The sequence below is a fragment of the Odontesthes bonariensis genome, chromosome 12, assembly GCF_027942865.1.
Source record: "Odontesthes bonariensis isolate fOdoBon6 chromosome 12, fOdoBon6.hap1, whole genome shotgun sequence".
Classification (NCBI taxonomy): Eukaryota; Metazoa; Chordata; class Actinopteri; order Atheriniformes; family Atherinopsidae; genus Odontesthes; species Odontesthes bonariensis.
Genome location: NC_134517.1, coordinates 25,300,262 through 25,319,200, shown reverse-complemented (window position 1 = coordinate 25,319,200; position 18,939 = coordinate 25,300,262). Strand labels below are relative to the sequence as shown.

Genomic DNA, 18,939 nt, shown 5'->3' with positions numbered 1-18,939 from the left:
GTGGCTTGCGTAAGCTACTCTTCTCAACAAGAACCGTTTTTTGATTCCCATCCCTAGTCATCACTGCTGAATTTAGGAGCCCCTGTAAAATTCAAACTACAGTTATTTATATCAAGGCCCAACAAGAGCATGAGGCCAGTATCTATTGATTTAATTTCTGATTTAGAATTGCAGACTGAGGAACCAGTGGGGTTCTATTTCAAGAGGAAAGCCCAAAATAAAAAAGCACAATCATTCATTAAATATTGACTGATCTTTATTCATATTGAATTAAAAATATATTTTTGACAAATTCATGTAACAAAACAGAGAGAATATGTATTCAAATGTTCTAGCTGGGGGAAATGTGTCAATTAAGCAGTGAAAATTAACATGTAAAACTGGTAATGTGACAAGGTACAATCTATAAAATTTAGTACTCAATCATTCTAATGAGTTTATACAAAGTATTGATGATTTAATGATAGAATATTTTTTCTTTCAAACCTCAGTTCATGTCAGTGAGCAAATTCAACAACTTTAAAGGAGCTTACCCAACTCCCAGCTATACAAGTAAATGCTGGAACCTGTTAAAAAATGACCAGTTTCCACCAAAATCATCAAATGCAACATCAAGTACACTTTCAAACGGTGTGTGTACTACAAGCCTACACCATACTGTAAAACTAAAACAAAGAAAAATATTTGAAAAACTTTTGGAAACAAAATCCTAGAACTCATGAGTAAACTACACACAAGCTGTCCTAAAGTTGTCTGGCTAACATGTAATGAAAGGAAAGGTATATTCCAATACATCCGTAGATGTATGTTCTAAAAATGGGTTTACTTGATAAATTTAGCCAACCATTCAGAATTAACATTCAGATCTGATAACAACATGTGTTGTAGCAGATTTGTAACACATTTGCTACAATGCTCATATGAAAATAGTTCACTATGATGATTTTGGTGGCAGTAATGTCACCAGATAGTAGGTCTGGTGGAAAATAGGCCCCTAAAGTCCAATAAAGACACTGAGAGGAAAATACAGGCTGTAAAAGTGGGACTTCTTGAAAAGAGTGAAGAGTGAAGTCAAAGTAGTTATCTGGCTTCATCTATACAAGCAAATAACAGTGATTCAAATTAATAATCTAGTCCATGTGAACTGCCTGCCCTCTTTTATTCCCCTTAAATGTTAATATATTATTCTTGGGGCTGCAATTTGATATCGCTACACCAGTCAATCAGTATTGGACAAAATATAAACAATGATTTAGGTCACTTAAACTGGAAAAGAAAATACTAAAGAAGATATAGTATACGATAGGTCCTCAAAACTCACATGTAAAGTGACATTGTTTGATTAATAACATTTGTTAGAGATGTCATACTGAATATTTATAGCATTGCAACATTATCAAGTGTGCAAAATCTTGAAAAGAATAAAAAAAATTGAGAGGTGGATAACACTGACAGAAGTGTGGAGGGTAATGTCTTTATAGTATATCCATTAAAAAAGAAGAAGATAATTCACTCCTAAAAAGTGAGCAAGAGCAGAGGCTGAAACACAAATTCCACCAAGTTGTGCTAAAAACACAATCACGCAATCACAGGGGAAATGATGGGGTGGTTGGGTGATAAGAAGACCCTGCGGGCATTTTCAACGTCAGAGATCACTCTTAAAACTACATTTACAGAAGATATATATATATATATATGTATATATATATTTACTGTGTATATATCTATATACATAAAGAAAAGATATTCCCCAAAGAAAAAAATTGGATACAATAGACCACAAACATTTTTTTTTTTTTAAATGCAACAATGCAAGGAGGAAAGAAAAAACCTGCTGGAAAAAAAGCATCATTGCTTTATTTACAGATTTGCCACCATTTTGTCACCTATAAAAATATCATGTCATTTTTAATTTTTTTCATTTTCATTATAAGTAAAATCGTTGAGCAACTTATTTTCTAAACATTATTAATTCCATTTTACCACCAGTTTAATACACTGTAAACTGTGCTTACCTAACCACTGTCATCCATCGCAGTTATCATGGCATCAGCAAATTTACATCTACAGTATGAATCAGTGCAAAATCACACCATGACTGCCATACACAGTTCCATTCTACAATGGTAGAATATATATTTTATCAGCTGCTTTGTGTATTTCTTTAAAAAATATGTTTTGCTTTTCTAAAGCACAGAGCAAATCTGTTTCTAGTTTAGTAATTCCCCGTGGTATTTCAAATGTAAAATGTTTACCACCGTGAAATCACTTATTAAATTAACTTGCGCTGTGAAAAATGTCCTCATGATATGAATAATCAAATAATAGAAATAGAGCATGCTCTATAAATACAGCTTTGCTGCCCCAGTTCAAGAGTTTAAACCTCCAAAGTCTTCATTTCTAGGCCGGATGGGTCTTAAAGGACAGTCAAGGGCTGTCCCATTTCAAAGGTCCCACAAAATGTGACTGAACATGTAAGCCAGCTTTTGACTTGGAGGACCAAACTGTCTCATCATTTGCAACCCTCAATATAGCACAGTTAATTATGCACCAATCATTTTTTAAGGAATCATTGCCACGTTTATGAAAACAAACAAAAAACAAACAAAAAAAGGTTAGGCTAAGGGTTAGTAAGACTAACCTTAACTACAAAGAGTAGACATGAACTCTGTTGTTTCTTACTTTAGAAAGTATGGATATTTAATTCAAACAGGGTTAAAATATTAACTTATAATATAAACTTATCTAGCCTAACCTGCCAGTCATTAAATGTGAGGAGGTAAAATATGCTAACCATACAATAAAAGTCAGACACTGTGGAAAATCTCTCAGATAACCTCTGTTATCTATATTGTCCAAGAACAACTGCTTGGTGAAAAACTTGCAAAATCTTAGTGGGCTGATGAGGCGCGTTTTGGACTTTAGTTTGGACTGTTAGTCTAATTTGGCAATTATATACAGTGTCAATACGAACTTGAATTTGGAAAAGACATCCAATCCTTAAATTGTGACAGTGCTAGTAGCTCCCTGAAAGTTGATATGAGAACATGAAAGACAAATGATGATGCAGCTGCATTTCAAAATACTCACAATGAGACCCTGAAGATGTAAAAAACTTAAAAAAAAACAAGACAACATGATTACATACTTTCAAAAACATGTGCACACATAAACAACCAAGGTTGGCGCACAAAACAAATATAACTGTTACAGCAGATAATGATTCATGTTAACATTTGATCATGATTTTTCTTTTCTGTATTGTTCTGGTTGTATTCATCCCACACTCAGTTCTCAGTTTTCCCTGCATCTGCTGCAGAACAATGTTTGCTACATACAATTTAATAGTCACTTCGAAGGAGAAATAAAGAATGGCTCTTAACTCTGCACCCTCTGCTAGTTACAGTGCACTTGTAGCTTCTTCCCATCTGGCTTTTGTAACATTGATGCATTGGTTGGGTAACATTTCTTGAATTGTAATACCCTAGTTTTTGAAACTCGCTGCAGGATTACAACCGCTTGCCTGTCGTTCAGGGCTTCTCAGCTGGTGCACTAGGTGAGATGTTGGGTAACATGATTTCCCCAAAGAACAACAACAAGGGAAAATGGGTGAATTAGCATTCAAAAAGCTAAAACCCCCTGTGATGGCTGCCAGCTGAGAAGACCAGCGGGTTTTCTTTTCCATAGATTAGCTATATTTTTCCACTGAGATCCATTTCAACCCTCTTGGTGACTCTGCTGCTCCTGTTGCCTTTAGACGCATGGCCGTATGTTGGTCTACAAGCACTGCTACTAATACCTCATGGGTAACAAATTTGCAAAACGCTAACTTTTATACACAGAGGAAACAGTTTTCACTCGACACATTTATGCAAAGAATGTACACATAGCTGTGAATTCAAAATAATCAAAAGAAAAAAAAGAAAATAAACATCAGCGGAACAATCACAGCGGAAAATATCAGCAAATCTATATAAATTAAATCAAATTAGTAACAGAACAAAGCCAATGTCAAAGTTATACTGCACTTAACACAGTAAAATGAATTATAAAATTCACATTTCCGTTGAGTTGCACTTTCATCAGTGCATCCAGTGTTATATCATGACACTATTCCATCTTCCATTCTACTTTTATTCAAATAGGTTTGATGTCCCTTTATGATTTGGCAACTTGTGCCTCAGCTGGAGCTCAACTGGATGATTATTATTCCCAATAAAACCTGAGAGGCGGAGAAAACACTGTGCCGGGTAACATCTGTGCTTTGTACAGTAATAAATCATCAGCACTGCTCGTCAGAATCTTTTCTATAGAGGCACGAGGTTGTGTAACAGTGCTTGTAATTTGGTGCGTACATTAGTAGTGAGACACGCACAGACATTAGACACTCTCTGTCTTTATCAATTTGATGTTATCGCCTATTACAAAAGACTGACTATGAATCAAATTGCCTTTAGAGGTATGTGCGGCGTAATACTGCAGCATCACAAAACAAAATATTATGATATAGTAAATCATCTGGTAAGTTTAATCTGAGTGTCTTTTTGGTGCAAGGGGGTGCCCCACCAATTTTACTACTCATTTTCACTTCCCAAGTCATCACACATGGAAAGTTGGTTGGGACACTGTGTTGAATGCACAGGATATCTGTTTAGTAGCATTTTTAAGTGTTTTAGGTAGTCTGAAAAACCTTGACTGCTGTTTAATGTTTTGAGTTATGAGTTGAGTTATTAATGTCATGGAAGAGATGTTTGTGAATGAAGGGAAAAGTGCGTCATCTAACAGGGTTAATATAAAAAAAAAAAAGAGTATTTCAGCTCGACCATTGTCCTTTCCTAAACCTAACCAAGAAGCTGTGAAGGATATAGCTACCTAACCAATCAGTGACTGACAACAAAATAATTGGAAGAAAATCAAAATAAGAGTTTGATATTAACATTTCAATATGTATAATATCGCCACTGCACTGTGGCGTGGTGATTAGCACTGTTGCCTCACAATAAAAATATTGTTGTTCAAATCTTGGCTGGGACCTTTCTGTGTGGCGTTGGCATGTTCTCAGTCCTGACACCTATTTCTAACACCTCTCCAACCTATAAGGTGGGGCTTTGTTGGTCAGTAAAAAGTCTTCACCTGACAGGATATACATAAGTACCAGAAGTAGACAAGTGTGCTTGAAAATGTCAGTGAGCAAGATACCCAGTGGCTCATAACTAGCGGCAAGTTGGCAGTGGGGATGTGTTGGATTGTGATAAAATGCCATTTTAAACAATCACAAACAAAAAAGAAAAAAACAAAAGAAATGTCAGGTGTGAATGAAAGGTATCTAGAAGAGTATTATTTCTAGTAAAACATACATTTTGTAAAAAGTGTGATCTAGTGTTTGTGGAGTTGGCCCATACTAAAGGTTTGAATTCAGACTAACTCAGTCTCTGATGCTTCTTCCATCATTAGAAAAGTGGACCATTTCCCTGTTGTAGGATGAAAAATAGCTATGCATGAATTTTCGCTCAGAGCAAGTATAACAGCAAAGTAATTTAGCTGCCCGAGAGCATTAAGTGCTATCAAATAATCAACAGCCCCTAAATTAGGCTTCAGTGTCATTTGACTTGCTAGTGGTCTCCATCAGAATGGCATCTAGCAGTATGCTATGAGCACAGAAAGCTAGCCGTCAGTAGATTTAGCTCTAAACTGTAATATTTCACCGTTAATATCAAATAAAGATACAAAAAAACCTATCCCAACTTTACCAACAGAAACAGAGAAAAGCATGACAACTAAATCAAGTGGCTTCTTGTATTAATAAAAACCATAGTGCAAAACCATATTTCACGCTCATTTATGAGCTTAGCTTGATCAATAGAGCCTTGCTGGACTTTGTCTGAATAGTAATACCATGTAATTGGCTTACGTACATTTCTTAAGTGTTAGCCTCTGTTCCATGCCCACGGTGCTCTTCTGTGGATAGTTGTCTGTATTGGTTTTAGTGACCTTCTTCTATTAAAGCTGTGGTCGGCAACTTTTTTTTAGTCATATTAGCTTGAACTGTCATGGGATTCTGGAAGTAGAATATTAAATAGGCTGTTTAGGAAAAATAACGAAATCTGTAGCTCCCTCTGAAGCCTGTAATCATGCTTGCAAAAACCGAGCGCTCCCGGCTGTTTTTAACCAATCAAGTTAGGGTGGAGGAATCCTACCTGTCAATCACAGCTTGTGCACACGCTGCTGAGCGTGAGTCTGCCCCAGCTTGTGTGCGCTCACACTGGTGTGAACTCACGTGCACAACCTTGTCCACAGAGGGGGAGGGGTTTGGGGGGCGATTCGGAGCTTGTTAGAGGTTGGGGGAGGGACCTGAAAGTTGTATCAGTTCGAATTTTCCGACTTTAGACTCGCAATTTTGAAAACCTGCCGACTGCAGCTTTAAAAATGGTGTATTGGAAGATAAATTGACAAAGTAAACAGATCCCTGATGAGTTAAAAACAAAGAACAAAAACTATTCTGTAAGAGAAAAATTCTAAAATGCCATTGTGTTTAAAATTTTCTCCAAAAATCAGGTTTGTTATTTTGATAAAAGAACTGTCCATAACCATGTGCCCCTTTTAACAGAAACATAATTTGTTGTACTGAAGTACCATTGGTTAGACCAGTCACAATTCAACAATTTTACTTTCAACAATCTTATGATGGTAATATTGACCTAGCCAGTTCGGATGTTCTGACTGGATTTGTCCAAAAAATGAGGAACAGGAAAGGGAACACAAGTGGGGAATGCAAAGGGTCATCTTTTGTGAAATCAACCTTTTAAATCCCAGCCAAGCCGTGACACAAACTGTCAAATGGTTTCAACCAGGTGCTAGTTGATATTGCAGCTGTGGTGATATTTCCTTTTCCGTTGACCCTTTTGTTCCCACTGGCATTATTGGTACACTCTGTCTTCCAGTACAAGGTCAACCTCATCCAGAATATATTTCAAGTGGAAGCAGGCCCATCTGTCACTGTGTGTATTTACGTATGAATTAATGTTTGGTTATTATAGGAGTGTCAGACGTTCGGGGGGGCGGGGGGTTGGGTCTAACCCATGCCAGATATAGTATGAGCTGTGTGTGATAAATGTTCAAATTATATTACTAGTGTAAAAGTCAAAGACGCGTGTGGGTAGTAATGGAGGCCACATCTGGCCATTTCATTATGACTAATGGTTTGCTGGTGAATCAAAACATAATTCTGAATGCTTACTTTGCATGATACACTTCACCCATGCTATACCAACTTGTGAATACAACAATGTACAGATCTAGTTGGATGGAAAATGTGTAACAAAAAAAAAAAAAAAAAGGGGTGAGCAGTGATCCATGGATGAAGTAATCCTCAGTTAATTTTTATCATGTTTCTCTTGATAATTTATTTTCAATCTTTGATTGTGTTCATATTCCTTTCTGATGCTAAAGGTTCCAGGGCAGTTTTCTCCAGGACAGAGACACCCTCACAGAGATGCCTCTAATTGCTTCAGGGTCCCAAAATGGATTTAATAAAGACGACTTGAGTGTCAATTGAGGCTGTTTTCAACAGTTATTGTAGTTCTGTCATGAAAAGGCAGATCCTTAGAGTGAAAAAACACAATTTGCAGTCAGACGTGACCAAAAGAAGTGTTCAGAGAAGGTGCAAAGAGAACCCAGGTGGAGAACTATGGTGTGAAAAAGAGAGTATTATTATTCAGTTCCACCATATCTCTCTATTCATTCCTCCAGGCGCTACAGGTGGGTCACTACACCACAGTGTTTCTCTGCCTGTATGGAGGGGGTGGCAATACATTTCCGGCTTTCATAGCAGCCTCAGACAAATATTCCTGGTTTTCGGCCACAGCAGGGCGAATTCGTCCATTCTGTCGATAGAAAAAGCGTGTGCTGCAGTCCTGCAGGTACTCTGGGTTGTGCAGCGAGGACTTTGGAGGGAGACTGTGCTGCCAATACTCAGGATTGTCAAAAGTGGCTTTCTTGCCTTTCTTATCAAACATGATGGTGCTGCTGGTGATGCCTGAGTGCAGAGGGTGTCCTGAATGCCCTGGATGCAAGGTGTGTGATGGATATGATGGGTGGGGGAGGTGGCCGGGGGTGACCACATATCCAGTGGAGGAAACAATGTGGCTTGATGTTGATGGGTTTGCTGTCTGCAGGACTGATTGTACAGCAGAGGATGCAGAGGCAGAAATGGAAATGGCTCCAGCCAACCCATTCTTGTCCCCAGGGTTAAGGAATGTATTCAGGTACAGTGGCTCATTGATATACTCATCATCACCGTGGGTGGCCTGGCTTTTGGGGGCTGCAGTGGCCCCTGCCAAGGTGTGACAACTCGCACCGTCGATGACAACGTGGGCATCACCATTCCTACGACGCGTGACGAAGGGGTTTTCCTCAACAGGATTAAGATAATCTGGAATGAGAAGATGATGGAAGATCAACAAATATAGTTACATTTTTATATCTCAAAAACAGCCATATATATATATATATATATTTATTATGTAGATACATATATATATATATATAGATGTATCTACATAAACCAATCAGCCATAACATTAACATAACACAGACGCTATAAGATTCAATCAGATTGGTATCTGGAAAGTTTAGAGGTCTGGGGAACACCTCAGGGTCTTTGACATGTTTCTTAGCCCTTCCTAAGCTGTTAATGCAAGGTTCAGTGGCGTCCCTCTGCAGAACGCCGCTTGTTAAGGGAGTGGTGTTGCCATACTGTGTGGCTGTAGGAGGGGTGATTGGTGCGCAGAAATGTTTCGGAATGTAGGTGTCAAAGGGAAATTCACGTGATTCCCCGGATGCAGGTTTTTTTTCAGCAGAACATTGCATTAGATCAAGATGAGAAGTGTTGCTCACTTTACCTCTCAGTGGTTTTAATGTTATGGCTGATCCGTGTGTATGTATATGTGTGTGTGTGCGTGTGTAGTTGTTCCTAGATCTGTCTAATTAACCTGAGGTGTTCTTGTCTCTCATAGCTGTCATGTAGCAATCTTTGTCCTTGTCACCCTTTGCACCTCGATCTGCTAAAAGTCCAGTAGGATCTGCAATGTATCGTTGTCCATTACCGTCGTCCCCTCCACCTTTGGAAGCAAAAGACAGAAAGGGAGCAATATAGAATTGTAAAATAAATCTGTATAAATTTCCTTGTATAAAGAGTATTTGTGTCCTCTTAGTGCAAGACATTTTTCACCAAAACCAGGTAAACACACGTTTTCACTGAATCTGCTGTATGTTGTCTTGTGAATAAACTCTCTGTGATTTTTATTTTTCATTTACTGAACTTGTGTTGTCAGCTCTAGAATTATATATGGTGCATTAAGGCAGATGGACGGGAGCATTGGAGCAAATTAAGTAAATTAATTTACAATACTCAAAGAGGGGAAACATAGTTTTGGTTTTGCAACCCTCTTTTTGAGAAGAAACATCCTACCGTCCCTGCAGTTGGAGCAGCCAATAGCAATGATAATTTTTGTCATTTCTTTTGTTTTTTTTACTTTATATGACCTTTTAAGTCGGTTCATTCAAACAATTTATTGCATGCATCGAGTTCATGAGGACACTTGTTTAAGGGGTACAAATCACCATTTCATGACCATGTCACCTAACTGACAGCTGCTTTTGAATAAGATTCTGGTTTACCTTGACCTGCAGTAAGAGCTGAACCAGCTCCAAGGCTGCTGGACCTTTGGGAGGCCTGCTTCCTTAGGGTGCCATTGCAGCGAGGGTCATCCTGGCTGCCACGGCCAAATCCACCACCAATATGCCCCCCTAAGGCAAGTTCCTGTTGAGAAAGACTGCTTCCAGACACAGGTGAAACCACTCTGGGGAGGGAGGCCAACATGTCCTCAATGCTGATACTGGGATCCTGGCAGCTAAATTGGTTCTGATGGAAAGGGAACAACGGAAAATAAATAAATATATAAATAAAAGAGGTTTAGATAGGACTGTGATGTACTGAAATACAAAAATAGAATTTAACAAGTCACAGCAAGCTCTGCAAGACATATACAAGTATGCAGAGATATGGCAACGTTATTTCCAATATAGATTACTGAAGTTGCTTCATTGTGTAAATACTGTGTTCAACAGTTTTTAATAAAAAATAAAAAATTATAAAATAAGAAATAAATAAAAATCTAAAATAAAAAAATCACTTGGTAAAATGAACTTGATATATTTATATGATGTAGATACAAAGAAACTAAAATAAAACCAAACAAACAAGCAAATGAAATAATAAAATAAAAACAAATAGTAGAAAATAGTGACTATTACTTCAAGTTCTTTCAACCTTTGTTCATCCATAATGTTTGAATGTGACAGGCAGGGGAGACAAACAGCAGTGCAAAACAATGATACTGCAGCTTGACTATGGACAATTTAATTAAAAAGGATTTTAATTAAAACACTCCATGCAGTGAAGTCTTAAAGTAGCCGTATCAGCCGTGCCCTGCTGTGCACATTTGTATTTAAGCTCATGACAAAAAAAGTATTTTTCAGAGCTTTCCACAGAGCTTTAGTCCACTTTATCTTTTTTCCCCTCACGTTTTAAGCAAAGGGTTCATGTTCCTAATTTTGTTTACTTCCATAACAGTGTCTGAGGTCATTTCGATGAGACAAAAATTTATTGTATCTTGTTGCAGACAATTCTACTCAATGGTCCCCTTGGTATTTATGAGAAATGGTTTATTCAGGCTTATAGCAAATCTGTGCTGAGAGATGGAACAAATCCTAACTTTTGTTAGAATTTAGTTTTTGTTACAATACCAACACATTATTTTCCAGGTCAGTTTATACATCCTTGTTGTCATAACCATGAATACTGTTAGGGCACCTTAAGAGTTGTACTATTTCACTCTTTCATGATTCCTCCATGACATTTCAAAGGTGCCTCTCTCAGTGGTTACGTAGGCAAATATGGTGAGAATGGATGCAGCTCTACTGCAAATGGCAAGATCCCAAATAAACTCTGTCACTAGTGTCATCTAAAATAAATTGGTAAACAAACATACAGTTTTATAGTTTCAAGAATACAAATACAAAAAAAAAGAAGAAAAAAATAACTTTTAATTGCCTCGGTGTACAAACAGAGCATAAGTATCAAATCATAAGTTTCTTTTTCGGTCTTTATTTACATTGTGACTCTGCCTTTAAAAAAAGTAAACTTTAACCTGAACTGTATTTATGAGTTTTATAGATAGCAGCTGAAATTGTCAGCAATTATGTACTTAAAAAAAAATCCCTAATAGGCTGCCCCCAAGTAACTTTACTGGGACTGAATGTCACACTATCACTAGCTTCTAAGACCAAAACAAATAAAAACCCAAAAACCTAGGTCAGAGCCCTTTAACAGCATGCATCATAGAAAAGAAGCAGTGAGTCTCTTCATCTTTCTCTTTGCTGGTTTTCTTTTCAGCCTGAAATTCTACTTTCTACAGTGGAAGAAATACTTAAGGTTTCCTCCAGTTCCAGACTGCATCCGAAGAACTTACATGTATTAACATCCATGTGTAGCTGGCCCGGAGGCTACAACATAGAACAGTGGAGATCATATTACAACACTTGCTCAATTTGTTTGCATAACCGCAGCTTTGTTTTTCATTGTTCACCTATCAGTGTTGGAATAATTCTCTCTAGCTGTATTTCGTACTGTTAGCCTGATGTCGTCAAAGAACAAGGGCTCATGCTGTCGGTCTAATTACAGTGTAACAACAGGCACATCTACAAGATTTCCCACTGTTAGTTCCCATTTTTTTTCCATCTAATTTTGTCTCAAAATTCTAACAAAGTACTATTCGGGATTGTCTGGCTTGATTTTAGGAAAGTTAGTAAATTGTTTGATTCAAATGTCCCTCTGTTAGAGCACAAGGAGCTTGTGGTGCTGTACAAAAGGATTTTCATTGCTACTGGAAACACAAATCTCAATATCATTAGCATTCATCTGTCCATCCATCCATCCATCTATCTATCTATCTATCTATCTATCTATCTATCTATCTATCTATCTATCTATCTATCTATCTATCTATCTATCTATCTATCTATCTATCTATCTATCTATCTATCTATCTATCTATCCATCCATCCATCCATCCATCCATCCATCCATCCATTTTTTTTCCCCTTTTATCCGAAATCAAGTCACAGAGGCAACAGGTCCAGGAGGGAACCCCAGACATTCCCCTCACTAGCAACACTCTCCAGCTCCTCCTGGGGTTTCCAAGCTAGATGGAATATATAATCCCTCCAGCAAGTTCTGATTCTGCCCCGGGGCTTCTTGCCAGTTGGATGTACACAAAGAACCTTTGACCAGGAGGCATCCCATCAGATGCTGAAACTACCTCAGCTGACTTCTTTGAGGAGGAGGGGCAGTTCTCCCCAGCTTCCCAGCTTCCGACAGATGTAAGGCTGAGGCCAGCCTTAACCACTTGTATTGGCCATCTCTTTTATTTGGTCACTACCAGAATCGCGTGATTATAGGTTAGGATTGGAGTGAAGACAGATTAGTAAGTAACCTCCTTTCCAGCACCTTAGAGTAAACTATAGATTGTATTAACTCGTAAACATATTATACTATATAATGGAGTATGACAAAAATATCTGTCTAGCGTAGCTTTCAGTTTATTTTACTGCCCAAAAATGCAACAGGAGATTGTTTTTCATCCATGGATACTTTGTTGGACACAATAATTAAGGCAATAGACATTATTATGTTGATACATGTAACTATATAACACATATCTAATACATTTTACATACAAACTAACAAGAAGGTCTCAAAAATAGTGGAGGCTGCTTCTACAAATCGTATGTAAATTAATATTCTTTCACCCTCTGAAAAAATATCAGTTGGAAACATGTCTCATTGAGATTCAGCAGGATTTTTCACACTGACACAAACACAGGGGTTACTGGAATAAAAAATGGCTGAGTTCTGGCTGTGTGACCAGTTTTATGACAGCTTTAAACCCAAAGGAAGACAAGGAACATTTAAACACTTGAAATCTCTAAACCCCAGTTTTGAAGAAGGCCGTTATTATTATGTCACAATGGTGGAAGCTGAAGCAGAGCAGTGTGTGAAGTTTTAAAATAATTTGTGCTGCAACAAAGGGTATCTAAAGGATGTGATAGAATATTTCGAAGGAATTGTTTGAGCTATCGGCATATAAACCAATAACTAAGAAATCACCAGCTTTTATAGTAAGCTGGCATCAAGAGGAGATAGATACAAATGATGTAAACTTCTTGCAGTGTTTCACCCAAATAACAGGACTCTTAAGCTTCACTAACAATGGAAAAATGAGGAGGGCGACGATTAGTGAATGTTAGGACCACTATCTAGAATGAAACAAGAAGCATCTGCTGATGCATAAAGATGCATTTATTTGAGAATGCTGCAGAAATATGAAGACAGAGGTTTATGGGAAGGAGCACAAGCAGGTGTCTAGGCTTTTCTAAGATGTCCTTTCGACTGTACTGCACAAAGTAGCAGCGATAATATCAGCTTAGACTGAACGACAAACACCAAGTGCTCAGGATAATGTACAAGAAGGTCTCTGTTGAGTATGAGTTGAATACAACTGAAACTGTGAACAACAGACATTGCCGAACCTTCATTCCTCCTTTATTCTTACTTGTTCTACCTTTACTTATCCCTGTGTGTTTTAACAGAGACTCCTTCACTGCATATGACCTGAGCTCCTGAAACTAAACTTTAATTTTTGGACTGTGAATTGTTGGTGTGCATTTGGGTTTTCCTTTTTTTTGACCCATTAGAATGTGCAGCAGTGCAGCTTCACTACCTGACTTCCCTATGCTCTTAAGAAGCACTATGAAATAAACATCTTAATGTTGCAAATTTAATGTGCATGTTGCATCTCATCCCCATCCAAAATGTGAACCGCCTTTGCTTTGAGGTGCTTGTAGATTCCTACAATGGAATACCTTGTTTGAGTCCATGCGTGCGCGAGGAGTATATGCCAGCGGTGGAATGCTGAAGGAGTGGGGTACGAGGTACTCCTCGGCATCCATCAGGTCCTCCAATTCCTCCTCATCCAGGAGGCTCTGAAAAAACTTGCTGTCGTTTGGGCTGGGCAGCTTCATGCGGTCATCACCCTGAGGAAATAAGTTCATATGTGTATGATCACACAATATGTTGTCAACAGTTTATGTAGGGACCCGTGCTACCACGCCCATTTTTAATCAAAGTCATTTCATTTATAGTAAATTACTAAAGAAGCAAATGTTATCATTCATATGATTTATGGACTTTAAGTCATAGATTTACTCTTGGATTATCATAAAGTCAACACAATTAATTATAGATGTGAATCCCTATAACCATATAAGCTTTGCAAAAATAATTAAAATGACACAAAATACAAGCATAACAGAAGAAAGACCAGTTCTAACCATAAAGGCCTACTGCTATTCTGTCACTGAGAGTTACCTACCTGGATGACCAGGTATCGCTGGGGATCACGAGCCATCCGAGTGAACTCTGCAGCCAGCTCCTTGAACTTGGGTCGACTGTCTGCATCAATCATCCAGCCTGTAAGACATGTTTGAATATCATTAAAAGTACATCTACAGTTAAGATGTAAATGTGGAATTTCCGGGTGCATATCTTTTCCTATCACACGGACCCTACATACAAGTGTTCTCATAGTATGTTTTTTTTCTTCTTTTTACCTCAGTAACACCCATTCAACACACATCAACATCAATTTATTTCCTGACTCTCAACTTGAAGAGATCCATCCGAGTGGGATGAGCAGTATGTTGAGTATGTGTCAGCGGTAATCAGCCAGCGCAGTTCAGTAGGCCTTGAACTTTGCATTGAAGTCTTCCTCCTACGCAAACCATCTTTGATATGGATAGCATCTTATTTTCTGTCATTTGCATAAAAACATTCATGAGAGTTCGACTTTAACGAAGTATTTTTTTACTTTAATATACATTTTTCATTTAAAATACATAGAAATCTGTCTACATTGCAAGTGATGCACAAGTACAAATACTTCTACTTTTGTCTAAGATTCTGTTGATGATTAAAGAGTAACTAACCTAAACCTTCAATATGTAATGTAATGTAATATATATCAGTGAAACGTTGGTAAGAAAAGAAAAAGTCCCTGACTTTTGTAGGCATCTAAAGTATCTGAATAAAAGCTTCCAATACGTTGCACATTCCTGTTTGCTCCATAATGAACAATCACCCATGTTATGACGTGAAGTTTTTTTTCTTTCCTTTTTTTATTGCAATCACTTTTTCCAATTAAAATATGAATCATGTTTCATCACTAAAATGGCCATATGGAGCAATGTGCTCTTCTGCCAATTTGCCAGTGAACACATGGTTGTAACACAAAGGCAATCATGTAAACTGGCCATGAGTACAGTCTCTACGTATCCAGGGAAATAAGACAAGATAGAAAAAGGGAGAGATGTGGCTTTAGAATATATAGATACAGTTCCAATAGCTTTCATACGTAAAGCTGTTTATGTTTGACATCATTATACTTTGTAGTTTTAATACCAATCAACTAGAGGGTGGAAATTTAATGAATATGAGGAAACACATGTTCACAAGTGCACTGTTTGTATTTATCCAAGTTTCTGAGCAGTGTATGTGCAAAAATTGTAAAAAGAAGGAAATGAATAGTCAGGTGACAGTGACCTCGTCCTGCTGTGAGTTTGCCAGATTGGCGCAGGTTCAGGGTGACAGAAAAATCCGAGGTGGCAGTGACAATCAGAGGCTGCAGCTTGAAGAGCACAAGGTCGAGCTGACGCTGGCACCAAGTCTTTGTCTTGGCAACAGTGAGCAGAAGTTATAGTGCCACCCCATGGGGTGACATCAGTGACCAACAAATAATGCCAACAAGCTGGTGCTTGGGTTCACATCTAGTCAGAAAGATTTGTCTGTAACTCTTTTTGTACTAGAGGTCCTCTGAAACTTTGTTTTTGTAGAATTTCTTATCGTCATGAACAAGAAAGAAATAAACAACTGGTGCTCTATTTAGATGTAAAATATTCGAGGCATATATACAAAGTCTGCAGCAAATACAGCAGCTCAGGAACAGAAAACTTAGGTGTGTATTTGACCTACACCGGCTTTATTTGAGCTTTGTTTTGCCCTTGCTACAGAGGCTGCCTGAATCCCGTCTAAACCTTTGGACACAGCACATCAATATGCCCACAGGCAAATTACCTCACACTTATACACAAAGTAAAATAACTAATTGGTAAATCCTGCAATACTTGCAATAATACAAGGAGTTTGGAGGTTACAGGACTTCACTGGGGCACTTGTATGGTAATAGAAAAGGTAAAAATAATAAAAGAAGAAATAAGATAAAACATTTTGGGTTGCTGCAATTTCTTTAAGACTCGTGCTTCTTTGGGATTTGACAGAATGACTATGTGGTTCTTTCAGTTCAGTTATGTTCTCCCCCGAAGCTCTACTTACATTTGACCATGACCATGTATACATCAATGGTGCAGATGGGCGGCTGAGGAAGACGTTCTCCTTTCTCAAGGAGATCTGGAATATCTCTGGTGGAAATTCCATCATATGGTTTCCCTCCAAAGGTCATCAGCTCCCATATGGTTACACCTTTTGAAGACGAGGGAAAAAGGAGGACTGTTAGAGTACGAAAGCACTAGCGTTCAGGTCAGTGTTCACTAAAGAAGAGCACACAAAACAAGACGGTCATGGAAAAAAGATCAAGTAAAAAAAAAAAAAAGATAAGGAAATTGAGAAGAGCAACTGAGTGTGATGAGTGTACAAAAAGGTGGAGTAGAAAATGGTGGATAGTTAAGATGGAAGAAAGGTAAAGCAGCGATGAGCAGAGATGAGTAAAGAGATACAGAGAAGCACGCATGGGATGATGTGGTATGGCAAAAAAACAAACAAATTTAACAAAAACCAAAAGAGATCAAATGACAGAATGAAGTGATGGAGAAAATGTAAATAGAGAAAAAGACACAGCAACAAAACAAAGAACAGAGGTTGCCATAAGAAAGGAGCACTGAACAGAGGACAGTAGATGAAAGGAAATCATTGCAGCTTTAAAAGTCATCAGCCAGTTTGAACTTGAATAACTTTTTAGCTTTAATCATATTAGTATTAATGAGCTAATAAGTAGCAAAGACGGACAAATGCATACAACAAGGTGGAGATGTCATTGCCACAGGCCGCTGAGGACCAGTGGGACGTGGACTCACTAAACCATGTGACACTTCATTCAAACATAGATTTTGGCCCAGCTTGCATATTTCCTTAAAAGTAATTTTCTAAATGAACATACTTTTATGTTATTAATTAAACAGGTCATTATTATATAATAGAAACATACAGAGCAGATTTGTGAATTTTTAATACTGGTGCTGCAAAAAAAGATTAATATTACATGAGTTGTTTGTAGGTAACCTGATTTAACCTATGATGTTAAACAGAAGCATCCATCTTCGTTGACACCGTTTGGAAAAGTCCAGGTGCCTTCGAAGTTAGACACGACAGGTGACTGAGTGAACCACTATCTATCACTGTCTGTCATGGTCTAGTTTAAACCAATCAGATCAATGAAGGAAAGCCAAAGGTTGAAGTTATCAATGACACCGATGTTCCACTTTACTGCTCTTTCAATGATGGAATGGTCTCCAGTTCTGATACAACTGATGATACAGATCCTTACATCTTTAGGAGTCACCATTGTTGACTTGTCATACCTAATACCTGTTTGTAGTTTCAATACAAGTTGCTGACGGTTCCAAAATAGTTCAACCTCAGCCACAAAAGCATAGCTTGGAGGGTAACGGGAAGGACTGTCTTGTGATTTTGATCTCTCCAATCTAGTGAGAATGCAGCTTCTTCACAAGTTAACATAAAGGTATAGATCACAGTATTTTCCTGACATCTTCATTTAGCCATTTTACAGTGGTGGTGACATATTATAGTAGTGTAAGAAGACTAAAAGCCTTGTGTTTTACAGTAAATACAAATACTCTCACTGACCAAAAAATAGTAATGTGAAAATTAAATCAAAAGTTACAAAATAATTAAATAGATAAATAAAAATGAATCACTGTCTAAGAAGAAAAAAGATAAACAAATTGTTTTGATAACTGGGGGAAATTAAATAAGTTGTATCATGAGATGCTGCTGGCAATGAGGAGTAAACTGTTTTATCTTTATGAGAGTACAGACTAAGGAGGACTAAGCTGGTGGCGCGATGTGTTTTGCTTCAAAAAATACAAATCTTAAAACCAGTCAAGGAAGATTATTTCAGCTAAGATGTTGTCTCTGTTCTTAGTACCAGTGAGGTACTGGTGCATTTTAAAAAGTATAGTAGGAATCTACATCTGTCTTCAGACTGCCAATATTGGTCCAAAAAATTATATTCTATTTCTGCACCTAGTGCAATGCAAATGATGACAATTTCTGTCTGAAAGAAATGGAAAACATTTTGGTCATTCACAGTCTTGCTGTTTAAATTTGTCAATTAAAAGGACTGAAACAATAATCAATAAAGTTTTATATAAGACTATTGTTCGTTCATCCAAAGGACATTACGCTTACCGTAACTCCAAACGTCACTCTGATGTGTGAACTTCCTATAATGGATACACTCCAGGGCCATCCATTTGATGGGCATCTAGCAGGTAGAAACATAGCATGTCAACTTATACATTTGAATTTGCAACATTTGTCACTAAAATGAGACGATTACGTATTTCTGTTATACTGAGGAAGATAGCAACAAAGTTTTGCGTTTTAAGTTTGAATCCTCTGTTCGTGAGGTGGCATAACATTAGGGAAACTATTTTGGCCAAACTGGCAGCGTTTAGAGAGTAGAGGGGTAAAACAAGGTTTGATAAAAGAGAGCACAAAAACATAAG

At 37.7% G+C, this 18,939-nt stretch overlaps 1 protein-coding gene across 3 annotated transcripts in view; it reads right to left on the bottom strand.

Annotated features, from left to right (window-relative positions):
• Nucleotides 1-238: 238 nt before the first annotated feature.
• The window catches only part of erbb4b (erb-b2 receptor tyrosine kinase 4b), a 300,850-nt gene continuing 282,149 nt past the window's right edge, over nt 239-18,939 (bottom strand). For 2 of the 3 annotated variants that reach the window (XM_075479846.1, XM_075479847.1), the window contains exons 22-28: nt 18,620-18,695; nt 16,508-16,654; nt 14,493-14,590; nt 13,984-14,154; nt 9,679-9,922; nt 8,991-9,119; nt 239-8,431 (exon numbers count right to left, since the gene is read on the bottom strand). In XM_075479846.1, coding sequence (XP_075335961.1) covers nt 7,767-8,431; nt 8,991-9,119; nt 9,679-9,922; nt 13,984-14,154; nt 14,493-14,590; nt 16,508-16,654; nt 18,620-18,695 — 1,530 coding nt within the window. In that variant the 3' untranslated portion in view covers nt 239-7,766. The remainder of the gene's footprint in view (nt 8,432-8,990; nt 9,120-9,678; nt 9,923-13,983; nt 14,155-14,492; nt 14,591-16,507; nt 16,655-18,619; nt 18,696-18,939) is intronic. The other variant, XM_075479848.1, reaches the window with a different exon arrangement.